This window comes from Globicephala melas, chromosome 3 (genome assembly GCF_963455315.2).
Source record: "Globicephala melas chromosome 3, mGloMel1.2, whole genome shotgun sequence".
Lineage (NCBI taxonomy): Eukaryota > Metazoa > Chordata > Mammalia > Artiodactyla > Delphinidae > Globicephala > Globicephala melas.
The window spans coordinates 125,898,813-125,916,009 of NC_083316.1; the positions used below are offsets into that span (position 1 = coordinate 125,898,813).

At 53.8% G+C, this 17,197-nt stretch overlaps 1 protein-coding gene across 1 annotated transcript; it reads left to right on the forward strand.

Moving 5' to 3' along the window:
* Positions 1–1,434: 1,434 nt before the first annotated feature.
* CDX1 (caudal type homeobox 1) lies at positions 1,435–16,453 on the forward strand. The gene is made up of 3 exons (XM_030834033.2): positions 1,435–1,867; positions 15,553–15,698; positions 16,247–16,453. Exons 1-3 carry the CDS (start codon positions 1,435–1,437, stop codon positions 16,451–16,453), a joined length of 786 nt encoding a protein of 261 aa, XP_030689893.1.
* Positions 16,454–17,197: the final 744 nt, after the last annotated feature.

The window sequence follows — 17,197 nt, forward strand, 5'->3', positions numbered from 1 at the left end:
AATGAAACACTTTGAATATGAACTGGGTATTAGATAATACCCAGGACTTTGTGTTAATTTTTTTGGAATTTTATTTATTTTTTTATAGAACAGTTTCTTATTAGTTATCTGTTTTATACCTATTAGTGTATACATGTCAATCCCAATCTTCCAATTCATCACACCAACACCAACACCACTTTCCCCCCTTGGTGTCCATACATCTGTTCTCTACTTCCGTGTCTCTATTTCTGCCCTGCAAACCGGTTCATCTGTACCATTTTTCTAGGTTCCACATATATGCGTTAATATACGATATTTGCTTTTCTCTTTCTGACTTAACTTCACTCCATATGACAGTCTCTAGATCCAGGAATCTGTGTTAATTTTGTTAGGTGTGATAATGGCATATTATGTAAGAAAATGTCCATGTGTTTTAGAGATGCATGCTGAAGTAAGTAGGGGTAAAATGACATGATGTTTGAAATTTCTTTTTAAATACTTTAGCAAAAAAAAGGGAAGCGAGTCAGTTAAATAAGTGTGGCAAAATCTTGATAACGGTTGAAACTGGTGATGGGTATATAGTGATTCACTCTACAATTCTACTTTTGTGTATGTTTGAAACGTCTCATTAAAATAAAGGTGGGAGTGAGGGCGCGGGTAGGGGAGTTGCCAAGAGAATTGTGAGAAGTTCGCTAGAATGTCTCTAAAAGAATGTCGCTATGCCACCTCTCTAAGAACTTTCTCTAGAGAGCCAACTCAGGTGAACTCCCCAATTGTTTGCAGACTCGTGTATGTGCATATGTGCATTTTCCCCCCGGGGAAAAAACATCCACAGCTTTCATGAGACACTCAGAGGGGTCGTGACCCCTCCTCTCCCCCCTGCCCCCACAAAAGATTAAGGACCCGCTACCTTAAAGACGGGAACCCGGTTTGAAGTCAGCGTTTCCTCCCCTTCACCTCCAACTGGTCCCTGCGGACTGCGCCACAGGCCCGGTGTGGCTGCGTGACGCTGGCCTGGCGCCCTGAACCCCACGGATCCCTTCTCTCCACCTGTAAAAGGGGGTTGCGGGGCGGTCGAGGTGTTCGGGCGGTTAGGCTGGGGCCTCGCAGGAGACTCCCACACCTAGCGATGCCTCGATGCTCGCTCAGGATGCGCCCTCCGCGCCCCCCACCCCCCTTGGCCCCGGCGTCCACCTCCCGCTTGGGGCGGCAATTTGTCTCCTTTTGAACCCCCCGCCCCCGACGGGTTTCCCCCTTTGATTCGCGGCCTGGAGGCTCCCCCCGCTTTGAAATGCAAACCCGCCTCGGCTGGGGCCGTGGCGGCCCGGGCTATAAAAGGCCTGGGTGGGGCGGCGGCGGCAGGGCTGGGAGTTCAGGTGAGCAGTTGCTCGTCGGGGCGGCCGGCTGCGGCGGCTCCAGGGCCCAGCATGCGCGGGGGGCCCCGCGGCCACCATGTACGTGGGCTATGTGCTGGACAAGGAATCCCCCGTGTACCCCGGCCCCGCCAGGCCCGCCAGTCTCGGCCTGGGCCCGCAAGCCTACGGTCCCCCGCCGCCTCCGCAGTACCCCGACTTCACCGGCTACTCTCACGTGGAGCCGGGCCCCGTGCCCCCTGCGGCCTGGAGCACGCCCTTCTCTGCGCCCAAGGACGAATGGGCCGCCGCCTACAGTCCGGGCCCCGCGGCCTCCACCGCCAGCCCGGCCCCGCTGGCATTCGGGCCCCCTCCGGACTTTAGCGCGGTGCCCGCGCCCCCGGGGCCTGGGCCGGGTCTCCTGGCGCAGCCCCTCAGCGGCCCAGGCGCACCATCCTCGCCCGGAGCGCAAAGGCGGACGCCCTACGAGTGGATGCGGCGCAGCGTGGCGGCCGGAGGCGGCGGTGGCAGCGGTAAGCACCCTCCCTCACCCTGCGCCTCTGGACGGTTCCCCTGGGCGCCGGCAGGTGCTAGAGCGAGGCCCCGGCCGCCCCCTGTCTGACCTCTGCCCCGGCCCTGCTTGGGTTCCAGAGTGTGCCCGCCACCCCCGACTCTGTCCCTGCGGGCTGTTCTCTCAGCTTCCCCCTTCTGAATCCTGGAGCCTTGGGAAGCACACGCTGTCTTTCCCTGTAGACAGGGAGACTGAGACCCCAGCCATGAAGAACGATGCCTTGTGGTTGCGTGGCAAGGCCGGAACTAGACACAGGTCCCCAGACCTTTATCCCAGGGTAAACTTTTAGCAACACTGGCCCTGGTGGTCATCCGTTTCATGCACCCCTATCCCAGCCCCAAAGAGGGGCTGCAAACCCCCAAAGGACATGCACCGATTATGTGAACACCCGTAAGTCACTTTCCTTTCCAGGTCTCAGTCCCCCATCCATACAACGAAGAGATCGGTGGGTCATACCATTTGGACTAAAAAAGAGCCCTCTTTGGTTAGATTGGTGGTGGTGAAGGGTCCCTACCTTACCATCCCAGGGCTCGCCCTGAACTCTTGACCCTGGGGGAGGGGAAAGTAGGAGCAGTTGGGAAGGTGGCTACTGTTTGGCTCCTGAGCCTGTGAACCTTCTGCCCCCAGGCAGGCCTCTTGGATCCACCCTCTTCAAAGGCAGGGGAGGGGGCAGGACAAAGGCTCAGCTTTAATGAGGGGCGGCCTGACCTCCTTCATAGGTCCCCCCTTTGTCATGTAACAGGCTGGGCCTTGGCTCGGTAGTGACTCCTGTCGGCCAGAAAGTGAACATGATACCCATTGTCCCGACTGCGTCCGGCCTGTCCTGACAAAGGCCACCTGGCCTTAGGGGCGGGAAGTTGGCCTGCCCACCCTTTGATGTCCAGCCCCTCCTCCCTTTCCCCCAGCTGGGAGCGAGCCTAGGACATCCCCCACCTCCTCTCTCTCTTCACCTCCATGTCCCCACACACTCCCAGCAGATGCTGGGGAGGGCTGATCAGCAGCTACGGGTTTGGCTGTATTTGTACCACCTCCTTGGGAGTCCCAGGGACACAGAACCTCCTGTCTGCCTCCGGAGGCCTCAGAGGACTGGGGTTTCTGTCCCAGCTGTGCCACTTGTCTCTGGACTTGGCTAAATAATAACAGCTAATGTTTATGGAACACTTACTAACGGAGCGAGCACTGACCTGATATCTTTTAATTCTTATAACTTTATCATAGGTGCTATTATCACCCCCGTCTTCAAGAGGAAGAAACTATGGCATAGAGAGGTTACAGAGTTGCGCAAGTATAGTTATACCTACATGAGCAGTAAATGGTGGGGCTGGGATATGACCAAGCCTGTGCTCTACTCCTCTGAACAGCGTCTCTTAAACCAGCCATCTTTTCTGAGTGTCAGTTTCACCATCCCATGAGAGGGAAGGGTCTTGTACCTTTGTTTGAGTTACAAAAGGACCCCTTTGTGAAATCTGATGGGAAGTATAAATGTTCTCCCTAGAAAAACAAAGTGTTTCCTAATCGGGCAAACAATTTCAGGGGTTCTAAAGGCCCCCAGAAGCTTTACCCATAAACCTCGGTTGAGAATTTTCATTAGATTATATGAGAGGAAGTGTCTGGGGCCACTGACCCTCAGGGTCCTGCAGTTCTGTGTCTGTTCCCTGAAGAAGGAAGCCCACTTTTCCTGCTCCTTTATTCTGGTTGTTACTTCCTGCTGATCAGGTGACTTTGGAGATGGATGGGGAGGTTCCCCAGGGGCGGGGACTTGGAGAGAGGCCAGCACTATGTGAGGGGGAGAGAGTGGGTCAGTGGGTGGGGGTCAGAGGACTGGCAGGAACCCTGGGGAGCTTCCAGGCTGTGTGATGTCAGGCAAGTCACGTCCCTCTGGGCACTGGAGCTGCCGAACTCAGTTCACCTCTGGTCTCGGAAGTCATTTGGAAACACTTGTCCCTGGGCACATAGGGGGCCTAGGAGTAACTCTGCCCAAAGGCAAAAGTCCCTTCCACCTTCACTCCCAGAAACTAAAATGAAGGGCCAAGGGAAGTTTGGGAGCTCCGGAGGAAAGTGGCCACCCCAGGAGCCAGGTGAGAGCCGTTCTGCCTTTTCGAAGGTAGAAGCTGCTACCTGTCCACTCAGGCAGCATCTGACTCTGACTTTTGAGGTGGGGTCAGAATTGGGGTGGGGTTACAGACCCTCCGTGAGAGAGAGGCCAAGCCCCTCTCCTCTTTGGCCTCAGTTTCTCCTTCTGGGCAATGAAGATACAGGGTCTCTGGTGGTGTTTCCCGGGTAAGGCTGTTGTCTGGGACAGCAGAGGGAAGGTCAGTGCATGCCATCTCCCCAGATGTTGCTGGTCACCTGTTCTTATTGTACCCTTCTTGCCCCTTCTTCCCTCTTCTGTGCCTCTAGCATTCTAGAATATCTGAACTGGACAGTTAGAGAACAGACATACAGATGGGAAACTGAAGCCTGGAGGTTTTAAGGCATGTTCCAGGTTCACACAAGTGGAGGCAGGGCTGGGATATATGTTGGATGAGTCAGTTTAAAATTTTCCAGTGGCTTCCCATTATATTTAGGGCAAAATCTACACTCCTTCCTGAGGTCTACAAAGCTGTATGTGCTACTGCAGGCAGGTCTTGTACACATACTGTTCCCTCTCCCTGGAAAACTCTTTCCCCAGACTCTTTGCAGGCTCTTTCTCACCATTCAGGTCTTAGCTTAATGGCCACCTCCTCAGAGAGGTCCTCCATGATGTTCCAAAGTAGGCAACCCCCACCAATACCCATTGATCATCTTTGCCATGTTTCCTTCAGAGCACTAACTTACTTATTTGTGAGTTTGTGTGTTGTCTATTCCCGCACCCACTGACAAGGTAAACTCCTATGAAGTCCAGAACCATGTCTGTTTGACCCATGGCTACATTCCAGGCACCCAGCTCAGTGTGTGGCATTTAGTAGGTGCTCAATACGTTTTGTTGAATGAATGAACAGGGCAAGTGTGAGGAACAGTAAGACAGCTCTGGGAGAAGAGGGGAGAGATGAGATCTCAACCTGGAGATGGGACCCATGACTGTCCAGCCGAGCAGCTCATGCCAGTGGTGGAAACCTGGTTGCCCCCTTCTCCCTACTCCATGGATGGGACAGTACTCCATCCTCACCTGGGGAATTGGCGTTGCTGAGGCTGGGACTAAGATGCCAGCTTTCCCTAAGGAGGGGGCAGGAAAGATGGGGAAGATGTGGGAGAGGCTGTTATGTTGTCCATTAACCAGTTCTGAGTGATGACTTTCACTTGACTGAGGCCAGGATAGGAAATGACTACAAGGGGCTCTATTTTTTTTTTTTTCTGTCTTCCCCGTTTGCATCTATAAATATCAGCATTTTCCTTAGGAAGGTTCTAAATTATCCTTCTGCTGAAGGCTCAGCCTCCAATTCCTTGTGAATAGTTTTTCACAGGTTAATGGCCCATTGGGGTGGCTGAGGTCTCATACAAGTCGGGAGATGTCCGCTCAGATGATGAGACTCTTGCAGCAGGGTTTAGATCTTGGTCCATCCCCATCAGCCTTCAGATAGAGAAACTGAGGCCCGTGGAGGGGATGAACCCTCCTCTCTCCACCACATCCTAGACCCTCTCCCTTGGCCCATTGCCACAGTCACCAACCTGGCCTCTCACCTTCAGCCTCTCTCCGATGCCCTAGCCGCCCTCTAAACCATGGCTTCCCACTGCCATGGAATTGCCACTTCATTTTATGCCGTTTCATTGCTGTAAAATCCAGCTCCATTTCAGAGCCCTCTTGAGAACTGGCCCCAACCCACTCTTGAAGCCACTCTCCCGTTAGTTTGCCGAGATACAGAAATGCTTACCTGGGACAGTTAAGAGTCCGGCTTGGGAGCCTCAGGCCTGGGATTGCATTTCTGTCAGAAGCTGCATTAGCCACAGGCGAGTTAATTTGGATCATTTCTCTGAGTCTCAGCTTCTTCCACTGTAACATTAATAAGATTACACCTTGAAGCAATGGTGCCAGTAGAGCACAGCCCTGACCCTGGCACACAGTAGGCGCCCAGTGCACTGGCGCCTGGGACCATCTCTACCAGTCCTTAGCAGGTGCACGCGAGCACACACCTCACACTCCCTGCCTCTCTATTATGGGTCCCTTGACCTGAACTGCCCTCCCTTCCCTCTCCTACCTGTTTACCAGGTCAAATGCTGCTTCTTCTCCAAGGCCACCTCCTCTAGGAAGCCCTCCTTGGTTCCCTCCCCTACACACAGTGTACCAGGCCCTTGTTTTGAACAACATTTATCACTGACTGTCTTGTTGATCCCTGCCATCTACCATCTGTTATCCCCTCAAGGAGCAGTGCTAATCAGTCCTGTCCTTCTCACCATAGCACATTGTAGGAGCTCACGATAAAGCTAATAACTGTGGCATCAGCTGAGTCTTTACCATGTGCCAGGCACTGTGCCAAGAAGTTTGCATGGATGATCTGTTACGTCTCATAACAACTCTAAGAGGTGTGAGGAGCTATTATTAGCTTCATTTTACAGATAAAGTTAATGAAGCTCAGAGAGGGTGAGGTGGCTTGCCCAAGCTCACACAGCCGGGATGCTGCTGCACAGGGTTCAAACCTAGACTCTACGGCCTAATGAGCATCTATCAAATAAAGCAACACACTCAGAATGGGAGCCCAAGACCCCTCCCCATGTGCATTCCCGTCTAGGTGGGGAAAAGGAGGCCAGTCAGAGATGAGCTATAAGAGGCTGGAGGGGGAGGATGGGCACAGCAGGTGCCGGGCTGTTTAAAACTGGTTCTCAAGGCAGAAACTCCATTTGACACCTCATCTCTCAGATGTACCTGGGAAGCGGGGAGTGACCCAGTTAGAAGGTGGCAGAAGGCTTTTTGCGGTTGGGTGTCCCCCACACGCACACTTAGGCACATACTGCTGCGGAGAGCTTGGGGAGCTGTTCTGAAGGTCCAGAACAGCTTTGTTAGCAGCAAGCCTGGCTTGTCAATGAGGAATTATCTTAATGAGATGACCCCTCAAGTTTCTGTCCTGGAGCTCTTGGGATTTGGACACATTTACATCTGGAGTCAGGTCCGGCACCCTGTTAACATGCTAAGCCCTCCCCCTGCCATACTTGCCCATCAACCTTATAGGGATGTGTCACATAGATCCCTCAGCATTACCAGAGAGAGGGAGCAGGCGTTGGTGAAAGCCGAGACTGACACTCCAGGCTCAACCCCCTCTGATGTCTTCCCATTTCTCTTGAAGTCAAATCCAAACCCCTCACCCCTGCTAGCCTCTCCAGGCTCATCACATGCCTCTTTCATTCAGTCGCGTAGGCAGGCAGGCGGTAATAGTCTCTGAGTCTCTCTTCTGTGCCAAACATTCTGCTAGGTGCTAGAGATTCCTGCCAGAACAAGCAGACAGGGTCCCTCACAGAGCTGGTCCTCTGTTGCTGCTCTCTGCCTCAGGGCATTTGCACATGCTGTTCTGTCTTCCTGGGATATTCTTCCCCATTGGTGACATGGAAACCTCCTGCTCAACCATCATATCTTGGCTTAAATGTCACCTCCTCCAGGAGGTGACATTTAGCTGCCCCAAGCTAAATAAAGTAGGTTCCCTCCCCCACTGCCTCCCACCACTTAATCTAGCTCTCAGCTCCGTTGCTTTCCTTCACACTAATCACAGTTCGTAATTATTTCATTTGTTTGTTTTTAATCTACCCCCCCACCCCTGAAAAACAGGAATGAACTGTTTAACAAATAAGTACCGAGCACGTCCCACAGTAATAATAAAATGAACTAGCATCTATTGAGTACTCGCTATTTTTTCAAGTGCAGGTATTTTCGACCCCAGAACAGCACATTTCTCCATTAGATTAGTGACGTTGACTAAGGCTGTGGGAGCAGTGGAGCTGGACAGAAGGATGTCCTTTAGAGGTTGAGCCACCAGCTGATGGATTGGATGTGGGAAGCGGGGGAAGGGCCACCTAGGCTTTTGGCCTGAGTGGCCTGAGGATGGGGGCCATTTACTGCGAGGAGAAGACCAGGAAGCGGTAGGTCTGTGTTAGGTTTAACAAGGATTCATCAAGTACTCGCTGTGTGTGTCTGGCACTGTTGTGGAACCAAATGAGCAAGGTGGCATGGTCTCTCCCCTCGCAGAGCATTCAGGGAGCCAGGAACCAAGGGGAGGGGATTTGCCAAGGTTCCTCAATGAGCTAGAGAAAGGCTGGAGTCCCGAGCCCCAACCTGCACCTCCGCCCCAAATGTGACTCTTCACGTCCCACGCCTGTGGATGATTAGTCAGGAACTTCAACTCCAGACCAGAGGAGGATGGCCAGGGTAGGGCAGAGGCCTGGAGACTCCACCAGGAAACAGCTGGTGGCCTCAAGTTGTTCAGCCCGGAAGAAGATGTGAAGGGATACAGTTGCTGCTTGCAACTCTTAGAAGGGCTGTTCTAGGCCAAGGGTGCCCCTTATTTCTGGTGCCCCTTGTGGAAAATCCTGGGAAGAATATAGATGGGTGACGGATGCAAGAACAGGCTGCTTTGTAGATAGTCCAGGCAGTCTGGTTACATATGCTATGCGGGTGTGAGCATCTGGCCCTGGCTGGGAGTTTGGTCCAGCTGTGTTGTCCAATAGAACTCTCTATAGCTCTATATCTATGCTGTTCAGTGTGCTAGCCACGAGCTACATGTGTCTATTGAGCCCTTGCTATATGGTTAGTGTGACTAAAGAGCTGAATTTTTAATTCCATTTAATTAATTTTAATTTAAATAGCCACACGTGGCTAGTAGCTGTCATACAGCACAGTGCAGGAAAATCCCTCTCGAGACTTTCTAGAATGTAATCCATTCCAGATGGGCTCCTTATTCTCCACTGAGGAATCTCTCTTGCCTCTTTTGTCTCTGCAGTCATCATCTTCTCCTTCTTCTTCCTCCTCCTCTTCCTTTTTCTTCATCATTGTCACAGATAGCTTTTATTACTAACTACCTTGTTAAAGAAATGATCACATCTCATCTCCACAGCTACCATGTCTAAAGGAGGCATTCGTGTCCTCATTTGACAGATGAGTAAACTGGGATTCAGAGAGGTTCAGTGACTTGCCTGGGTTCCCACTGCTGGCACCTGGCCTGACTGGGTTAGAACCACTGCGTCTATCTGACTCTGAAGTTTCTGTCCTCTTCACTGCTTCTCGTAGCCAAGTCAGGTTGTGGACCTCCTTGAGAAGACAGGAGAGGGGTAGAGGCCTGGGAGGAGGAGGGGGCGGTGCTGACTGAGTGCTGTGACTAGGAAGGAGGGTGACAGTGGGGTGGAGAAACTTGCCTAAGGCTACAGGGCCCCTGAGTGTGGCTGGCCTGCCTATCCTCCTCTCATCGCACCCCTGCCCCCATGCCAGCCTCGCCCCTGCTCCAGGAATGAGCAGGGGTGAATGAGGAACTGTGCTAGAACAGCCTGGGACTGGCAAACCAGCCAGAACAAGGACCAGTCATGGGCCCAGTAGAGAGCCTCATTGCCCAGGGAGGATATCCGTCCACCATTGAACTGGGTGGGTCAGGGCTGCTGCAGCAGAAGTCCCACCCACTGGTAGTACAGTTGAGGAAATGGGTCCAAGCTGAACATCACATGTCCGGCTGGTGGCCTGGCCAGACCTCCCCACCCCTAGGCCTATGTTCTTTGCCCTGCGGCTCCCCATCAGGCAGCATTCCTACCTCTCCCAAGGGATCCCTCCCACAGGCACTTGTGCAAATAGCTCAGTTTTCCTTGTCGTGTCCATAGCTCTTTGCCCTTTGCAAACTGCTTTCACACCCATTCTGTTCCCTGAGGGAAGGAAAGCCCAGAGAAATTCAATCCCTTGTCAAGTCCTTTAGCTAAGGATGCAGACCTGGGCCCAGGTCCTTACGGGAGGACTCAGAGCTACACAGAAGTTCAGAATCTACAGGGCCCTCGGAGCTGACACCAAACCTTCTTCTGATGCACAGGAGAAACTGAGGCCCAGAGAGGAGAAGGGACTTATTTAAGGCCACACAGATGGCACAGAACTGGAGGCTGGTGGTTCAGAATCCCCTCTGGTAGGCTTGTTAAAGATGGCAGGGAGACCAGGATGCAATAGATCTGAGAGCTTGGGAATATGTATTTTTAACAAGCATCCGTGCATGCATATGTGCATTCCTTTGTGTGTGTGTGTGTGTATGTGTGTCGGTCGAGGTTGTGGGGATTTTGATTTACAGCCAGTGGGGCTGGACCACACAGAGAGGGGTCATGGATCTGTGTCCCAAGCCCTAGGGCCAGAGCTGGCAGTGTCATCCCTCAGGGCCACAAACCCAGCAGGAAGAGGTCAAAGGAAATGCTGACCCAGAGGCCACTCAATTTTCCTGGAGCCACCTAACCCGCCCTGGGGGCAGAGGCTGAACTCTGGTCCAGGATAGATGGGGAGGCCCCACTGCAGACCGCCAGGCTCCTGCCCTCTATCCTCCAGCTGGGCAGGCCCAGTTTCTAGACTCTCAGACAGGGAAATCAGTCTTAGACTTCTTTCAGCAATAATAACAAATATAATCAGAGCATCAACAAACATTGGTAGCTTCATGTTTCCAAGTTGGAAGGGACCTTATAAATAAACAGTCTCATCCAACACATAGCCCATTGCTCAGATCCGTTTCCCAGGATCCCTGTCATGTGGTTATCCCACCATGGAAATGAATAAGATCTACCTTGCCCTGTGTACCTACTGTGTGCCAGGTACTGTGCCAGGCATCATTCATCCATCCATCTCAAGTGATCCCCTGTACACCCGAGGGTTGGAGATCATTATGGGAGACCTTACACTGGGCCATAGGTTCTAATGCTGTTTCTGAGTCTAGACAGACCTGGGCTAAATCCCACCTTCCAGATGTGCAGACCTTGCTGAAAGTCAGTTTTCTCATCTGTAAACTAGGGATAACAGTCGCACAGCTTCGTAGGTTGTTGAGAGATGGATGCAAAGTGCCTGACACATGGACATATTGACCATTATTAGAATAATAATTATCCCCATTTTATAGATACAGAATTTTAGGCTCAGAGAGGTGAGGTGTCCTAGATCACCCAGCCATTGAGAAGCTGCATGGCGCAGCCCTGGAGGTCTACTTGCCCAAACAACCACATGTCAGGGTCACCTGGAGAGCTATTCAAGTATCAAATCCCAGAGGCCCACTTCAGTCCCATTGAGTCTGAACTTCCGGGCCAGAATCTGTGCTTTTAAAAAGCTCCCCAGGCAATTCTGAGGCTGCTGGTCAGGTATTTAGAACCATCAGCCTGGTGCTTCCCAGGACCTCTGCCGTGCGTGCTTTAGGGACGGGAAGCTTGCTACCTCCATGGCAGCCTGAGCATATGGACGGGCCATTCCTCACAACCCACAGCCAGAGCGGAGAGAAAGCCTCTCATCTGCACAGTTATCCAAGGCTCTTCTCTCCCCATGCTTCACCCCTAAGAGCTGCTAGGGGGGCTCCCACCCTCCCTCCCACCTACTCGCACTGGCATCTGGCCCAGAGGGTTATTCATTAGGTGGCTGGGAGTGGCCTGGCTCCCATCAGACACCTGTTACAGGAGCCCGGACTTCCCTCTTAGGCCCAGTGTCCCAAGGGCCTGTAAATCATTCATCCTGGGCGCTCTCCCTGCCCCACCACTGTCACGCACCTCCCTGCCCCCTCTCTCCTGGGCCCCCAGGGTGGCACAGGTGTTCACAGGAGGGGAAAGGAGGTTTGCTCATGGCAGTGGGGAGTTCTGGCCCAGAGCTGGGACTGGAGCCCAGGGCTCCTGACTGTCATTAAAAATACAAATTCACATCTGCACATGGTAAAAATTTAAACATCCCAAAGACTGCCTCCTACCTATGGCTCCCCAGCCTCTAGTCCCCTCTCCAAGGCACGCCAACCCCCATTACTGGTTTCTTGTGTATTCTTTCAGAAAGAACTTGGGCCACAAACATGTTTGAATGTGTGTGTGTGTGTGTGTGTATGTGTGTGTGTGTGTATTCCATTTTTATACAAAAATAGCAACATACTATTTACAACATTTTGCCTTTTTTTAAACTTAACAATATATTTTTAGAAATTGCTCCATATTGGCACCTACGGAGCTTTAGAATTTCTTTTTAGTGACTGTGTAGTGCTCCTCTCCATGGATGTACCATCTCTTATCTTATTAACCAGTCCTGACTCATAGACATGTACATTGTCCTTAGTTCTGTGCTATTTGAAACAGCTACCTCTTTGGGCATTTTTCTGTGGGATTGATCCCTAGAAGTGGGATTAATGAGTCAAAGGGCATGTGCATGTTAAATGAGGCTGAGATCACCAAGTTGGGCCCCAAGGAGGATGTTCCCATTATCACCTTCTGGACGGCAGGTGGGACTCCCTGGTTCCTGGACCACACAGTGCGATATCAAACATTTTGGTTTTGGGCAGAGCCATTTTGTTAGCAATAACATTGTGTGCTTTGAGCAACTCCACCAGATGGAAGTGGCCGATGTGTTCCTGAGCCCACCAGCCCTTCTCTTGGGTCCAGGGAGGGGGTGACAGGGCCTGTAGGCTGGGTCTTCACTGGCAGCCTTGCTAGAGTCTGCAACTATGCAGAGAGGAGTAACTATGCAGCTGGAGTCCCATCTCTCATCTAATTCCCTCCGTCCCCCGACCCAAAAGAGCCTGGCTGGAGGTCAGGAAGCCTGAGCCCAGGTTTATACCACCACCAGAAAGGATGGCCCTCCACAAATGCCCTTTTCTGAGCCTCAATTTCTCCCAACTATGAAACGGGCGCAGTGGATCCCCATTTGCTCGTCAGGAAGGATGGGACCGAGGGTTGGGTGCCTGAGGGAAGGGGGGGTGTCTTTATAATCTCTCAGGCTGAGGTTTGGGTGGGCAGGGAGCCTCCGCCCCCTACCTCAGGCTGTGAATCTTCTAGGCATTTTCAACCTGTGGGCCATCCAGCCCCAGCCCAGGGCTTTCAGAAATCTGCCCTCACCATGGCCTGGACCCACTCTTCCCAGAAATACAAGTAGATGGGTGGTCTGTTGTTTGAGCTTCTGCTGCCAATGCTTAGAGGGCCCTATAGCAGTCTCTGTGGACCCTGAATCTGGTGGGGTGAGGAGCTGTGCACTAGAGCAGGAGGGAGACCTGCAGGCCTGGTGAAATGGCCTTGGGCAAGTCCACAGCACCCTGGGGCTTCAATGACCCTGACTGTACGGGGAGGTTGGACCAGAAGGACTCACAAGGCCTCTCTTATTTGGACCTCTGGACGCTGTATAACCATCCTGAACGTCAGTCTCTTCATCTATAAAGTGGGAGGAGACTAAACTCCCATGACCCCTTCTGGCTTCAGCCCAGTGAACCCAGTGGGGCTGTGGGTTCAGAGCTCTGCTGGGTTTCAGTGGTGGTGCATTAGGCAGAACAGTTTTTGAGCCGGCGTTGAATTTTCTAGGTCAAGGAGGGGCCCCATCTGGAGCCAAGGCCTCGGCAGCCACCCCCTTGTCCCTTTCCTGGGCTAGGCCTGGCCAAGGGCCGAGGCTGTCCTGTGCTGCGTCGGGCAGTGGGCTGAGGTCAGTGGTTGTGGAAGAGTCCAGTGTGGTTCTGCTGCTCTGGCAGGAAGCCCAGGGAAAAGAGCCGAGAAACATGTGCTGTCTCCTGTTCTCCACAAGCCCTTTGGCTCTGAGGAGCCCAGCACTAGCCTGCCAAGCTGTGTGGGCCGGACCGGCGCTGGTGGGGGGGGGGGGGTGGTTAGCGCAGGGGTGCCGAGGAGCGGGCAGGCCCAGAGCTGGGGCCAGGGAGGTGAAGGCCAGGTTACTGCGGGGCCCTTGGCTGAAGTGGGATGGGTTCGATGGTTATGCAGACCTGCCATGCCCTGGCGGGACACATGGGTGGGTCTGAAAAGTGCTTGCGCCTGCCTCCTGTTTATAGCCGCAGGCTCAGCTTCTTACAAGGAAACTGGTGTTGAGTCCGGCCCCCACAGCAGCCCAGGCCAAGCGTGACTCTTAATATTCTCTCCAGACGGACCTCTGATCCCAGCCCGAAAGAGATCCCTGACATTAACCCAGTCGGTCCTCAAATCCACTTCCGGGCCCCAGGCTGAGCCTCGTGTGGAAGTCAAGCCAGCCCTGCCTGGGTTATGGCAGGTCTCCCCACACGTCCCCCTTCTCACCAATCTGTTCTCCATGCAGCAGCCAGAGTAATCTTAAATCCTCCATCAGACCTCTTGTCTCCTCTGCTCAGAAGCCTGCAATGGCTCCTGTCCCAGACGCACTAAAACCCAGAGTCCCTCCCGGGGCTCGTAGGCCCAGCTCGACCTGTCCGCTCCCTTGGCTCACGGCACCCCGGGCGCACCAGCCTCCTCACTGTTCCTTACTCTTCATGCGGCAGGCATGCCCTCCATCAGGGCCTTTGCACCTACTGTTCCCTCCGCCTGGGAACCTCTTCCCCAGACAGCTGCATTGCTCTTTCCCTCACCTCCTTTAGATCTTTGCTTAAGTTCCCCTTCAAGGTAAGGCCTTCATGGACCACTGTATTTAAAATCACAGCCTCAAAAAAAAAAAAAAAAAAAAATCACAGCCTCACTCCTCCCTCAATTCCCAGTCCTTTTTTGTCTCTGAAATACTTATCATCAATCAACATATCAACTAATTTCCATATTTATTTTATTTTTGCCCATCTCCCTCCACTAGAACCTAAGCTTCACGAGGGCAGGGACTTTTTGTTTTGCTCACTGCTGCACCCAGCACTTGGCCACAGCAGGAACTCAGTAAATATTTGTGGGCTGATCTGAGTACTCCTGCTCTGTGCCTGGGCACAGGCTGGAGTGTAGATGGCTCCGGGCAGAGCGGTCCCCAGCCCCTGGTGCAGCCCCAGCTCAGGGCTTGGCACCTAGAACCAGGGCCTTCTGAGGAGCCTGACAGGTCCTGGGGAGCCACCGGCAGCCCCAGTCCTTTCTGTTTGATTGTGCGGCCACCAACCACCAGGCATTTGACAGGAATTGAGGAGCATATACCCCAGGGCGGTTCCTGCAAGCCTCCTGCTTCAGCCTCCGGCTGTGACGGCCCTTCCTGCTCTCCTTGCGCACAGGAGAGAGGAGCAGCTGACGTCTCGTTATCTCAAGCTACCCTTGCTGCCAGGTGTTCCTTCCTCCAAGTCTCTAGTGCTCAGACCTGCGGTCTGAGGAGCCCCAAATTGGAACCACCTGGGAGCTTGTGAAAATGGAGACTCCACGCCAAGGCTTTCTACTTCACGTTCTCGGTGACAGGCTGGAAGCTGTGTTTTTCACAAGCTCCCCGCATGTCTGTTCTGCAGCCACACCTGGGAACTGTTGCACGAAAGCGGGTGGGCCTGGCAATCAGAGTAGGGCTCTGGGTCAGGAGACTTGGGCTGAAACCCCCAACTCCACCCGCTGCTTGCTGGGTAACCCTGGGCAAGTTGCTTCCCCTCTCTGAGCCTTAGGGCCCCCCAGATGGGCATGAGAACAGTGCTTGCCTCCTAGGTCAAGAATCTCGAAGCCTGAGCCTGGGAGAATGACTGTTACTCCCTCAAGGTCCTTCTTCAGGGGCCCTGGATTGCTCTTCCCCCTGGGAGCCCTGCCTTGGCCTTTTGCAAGCTCCCCTCCCCACTCACCTCTCCTCCTGGCACCTCTGCTTCTTAGGTAAGACACGGACCAAGGACAAATACCGCGTGGTCTACACCGACCACCAGCGCCTGGAGCTGGAGAAGGAATTCCACTACAGCCGTTACATCACCATACGGCGGAAGTCAGAGCTGGCCGCCAATCTGGGACTCACTGAACGTCAGGTGTGTGGGGCTCCCACCTCAGCCACAGGAGCAGTCCCGGGAGTCTGGCCTCCAGGCTGCCAGGCAGATTATGGAGCTCAGTCGAGGGAGGAGAACAGAGAGGTTGTCTCCCAGCCATGGTCATACAACACAATAGAAACTGAGCTACTGCCAATCCCCTGGCCAATTAAACCCAATATCCCTGACCACCAAAAGGAGCATGGGGGCCTGATTAGCTATAGGCTACAGCGGGCTTTGATCAGTGCTGTTTAAATCCAGAGGAGGGAGCGGTCACAGGGAGAACAGGGAAGGCTTCCTGGAGGAGGGGTGTTAGAGCATGGCTTTGGAAGATGGAGAGGAAGAGGGTTACAGAGGAAGTTGTCTTAAGAGTAGGGGAGCAAGTTCCAGAGGGGGAGAACGTGTTCAGGGTCCATGAACAGTTGGGGTAGCCGGAGCAAGTGGGAAGCCCCAAGCACCACATCGAAAAACAAGAGCTCCACTGCCCTTCCTCTTGTTCTGACATTCGGTCTCCCCACCGCCCACCCCATCTCTCTTCTCTGACCCCACAGGTAAAGATCTGGTTCCAAAACCGGCGGGCAAAGGAGCGCAAAGTGAACAAGAAGAAGCAACAGCAGCAGCCTTCACAGCCACCCCCGCCCGCCCACGATGTCACCGCCACTCCAGCTGGGCCACCTCTGGGGGGCCTGTGCCCCAGCTCCGCCAGCCTCCTGGGCACCTCCTCCCCAATGCCTGTCAAGGAGGAGTACCTACCGTAGCCCCCCGACCAGCCTTGTGGGCTGGGGGCCTTGAGGACTCAGGGGCTAGGAATGTGGCTCCTGTGGGGGCCCAGGAGGCCTAGTCTGAGTCCCAAGCCCTGCCACTGACCTGCTGAGTAACCTTGGACCAACCACCCACGCAGCCCCTGCGTCCCCTGGGCCCATCTGTGCAGTGAGCCTGCTGGATGAGGACCTTTTCCAGCTCTGGTGATCTAGGCCTCAGGCGGACAAGGGAGCCTGGGGTGGGAGGTCTTAATCCCCAGGGGGCTAGGTGAGGGGGCCACCCAGCTCCTCCTCCAGAGGCTCAAAGGTGGGAGGCTGCTGTAGGGACTAGACTCCTGGAGAAAGGAGATGGAACCGAGAGAAGATGGAAGGCTTGCAGACCGTGACCTGAGGGGGGGAGGGGGGAGGGTGTCAGCTCACACCTGCCTTTTCCTGCAGCCTCACCTCTACCTGCCCCCCCCACCCCCCGCCCCGGCGTAACATGCACCAAACCCTCTCCAGGCTGGATGCAAAGCGCAAAGCCCACAGGATTGGGCCTGAGCAAGAGGCTCTGGGCTACAGAGCCATATTCCCTCACTCAGATTCTCAGTGGAGATTCCAGGTTGTGGGGAAGGCCTCTGAACGGGGACAGAGGGGCAGAGTCCATCCTACCAAGTCTCTACCACCCCACCGGGCTGTCCCTCAGGGCCCAGGCCCCAGGGAGCCCCCAGAGAACTTTCTCTGGACCAAGCAGACTCACAG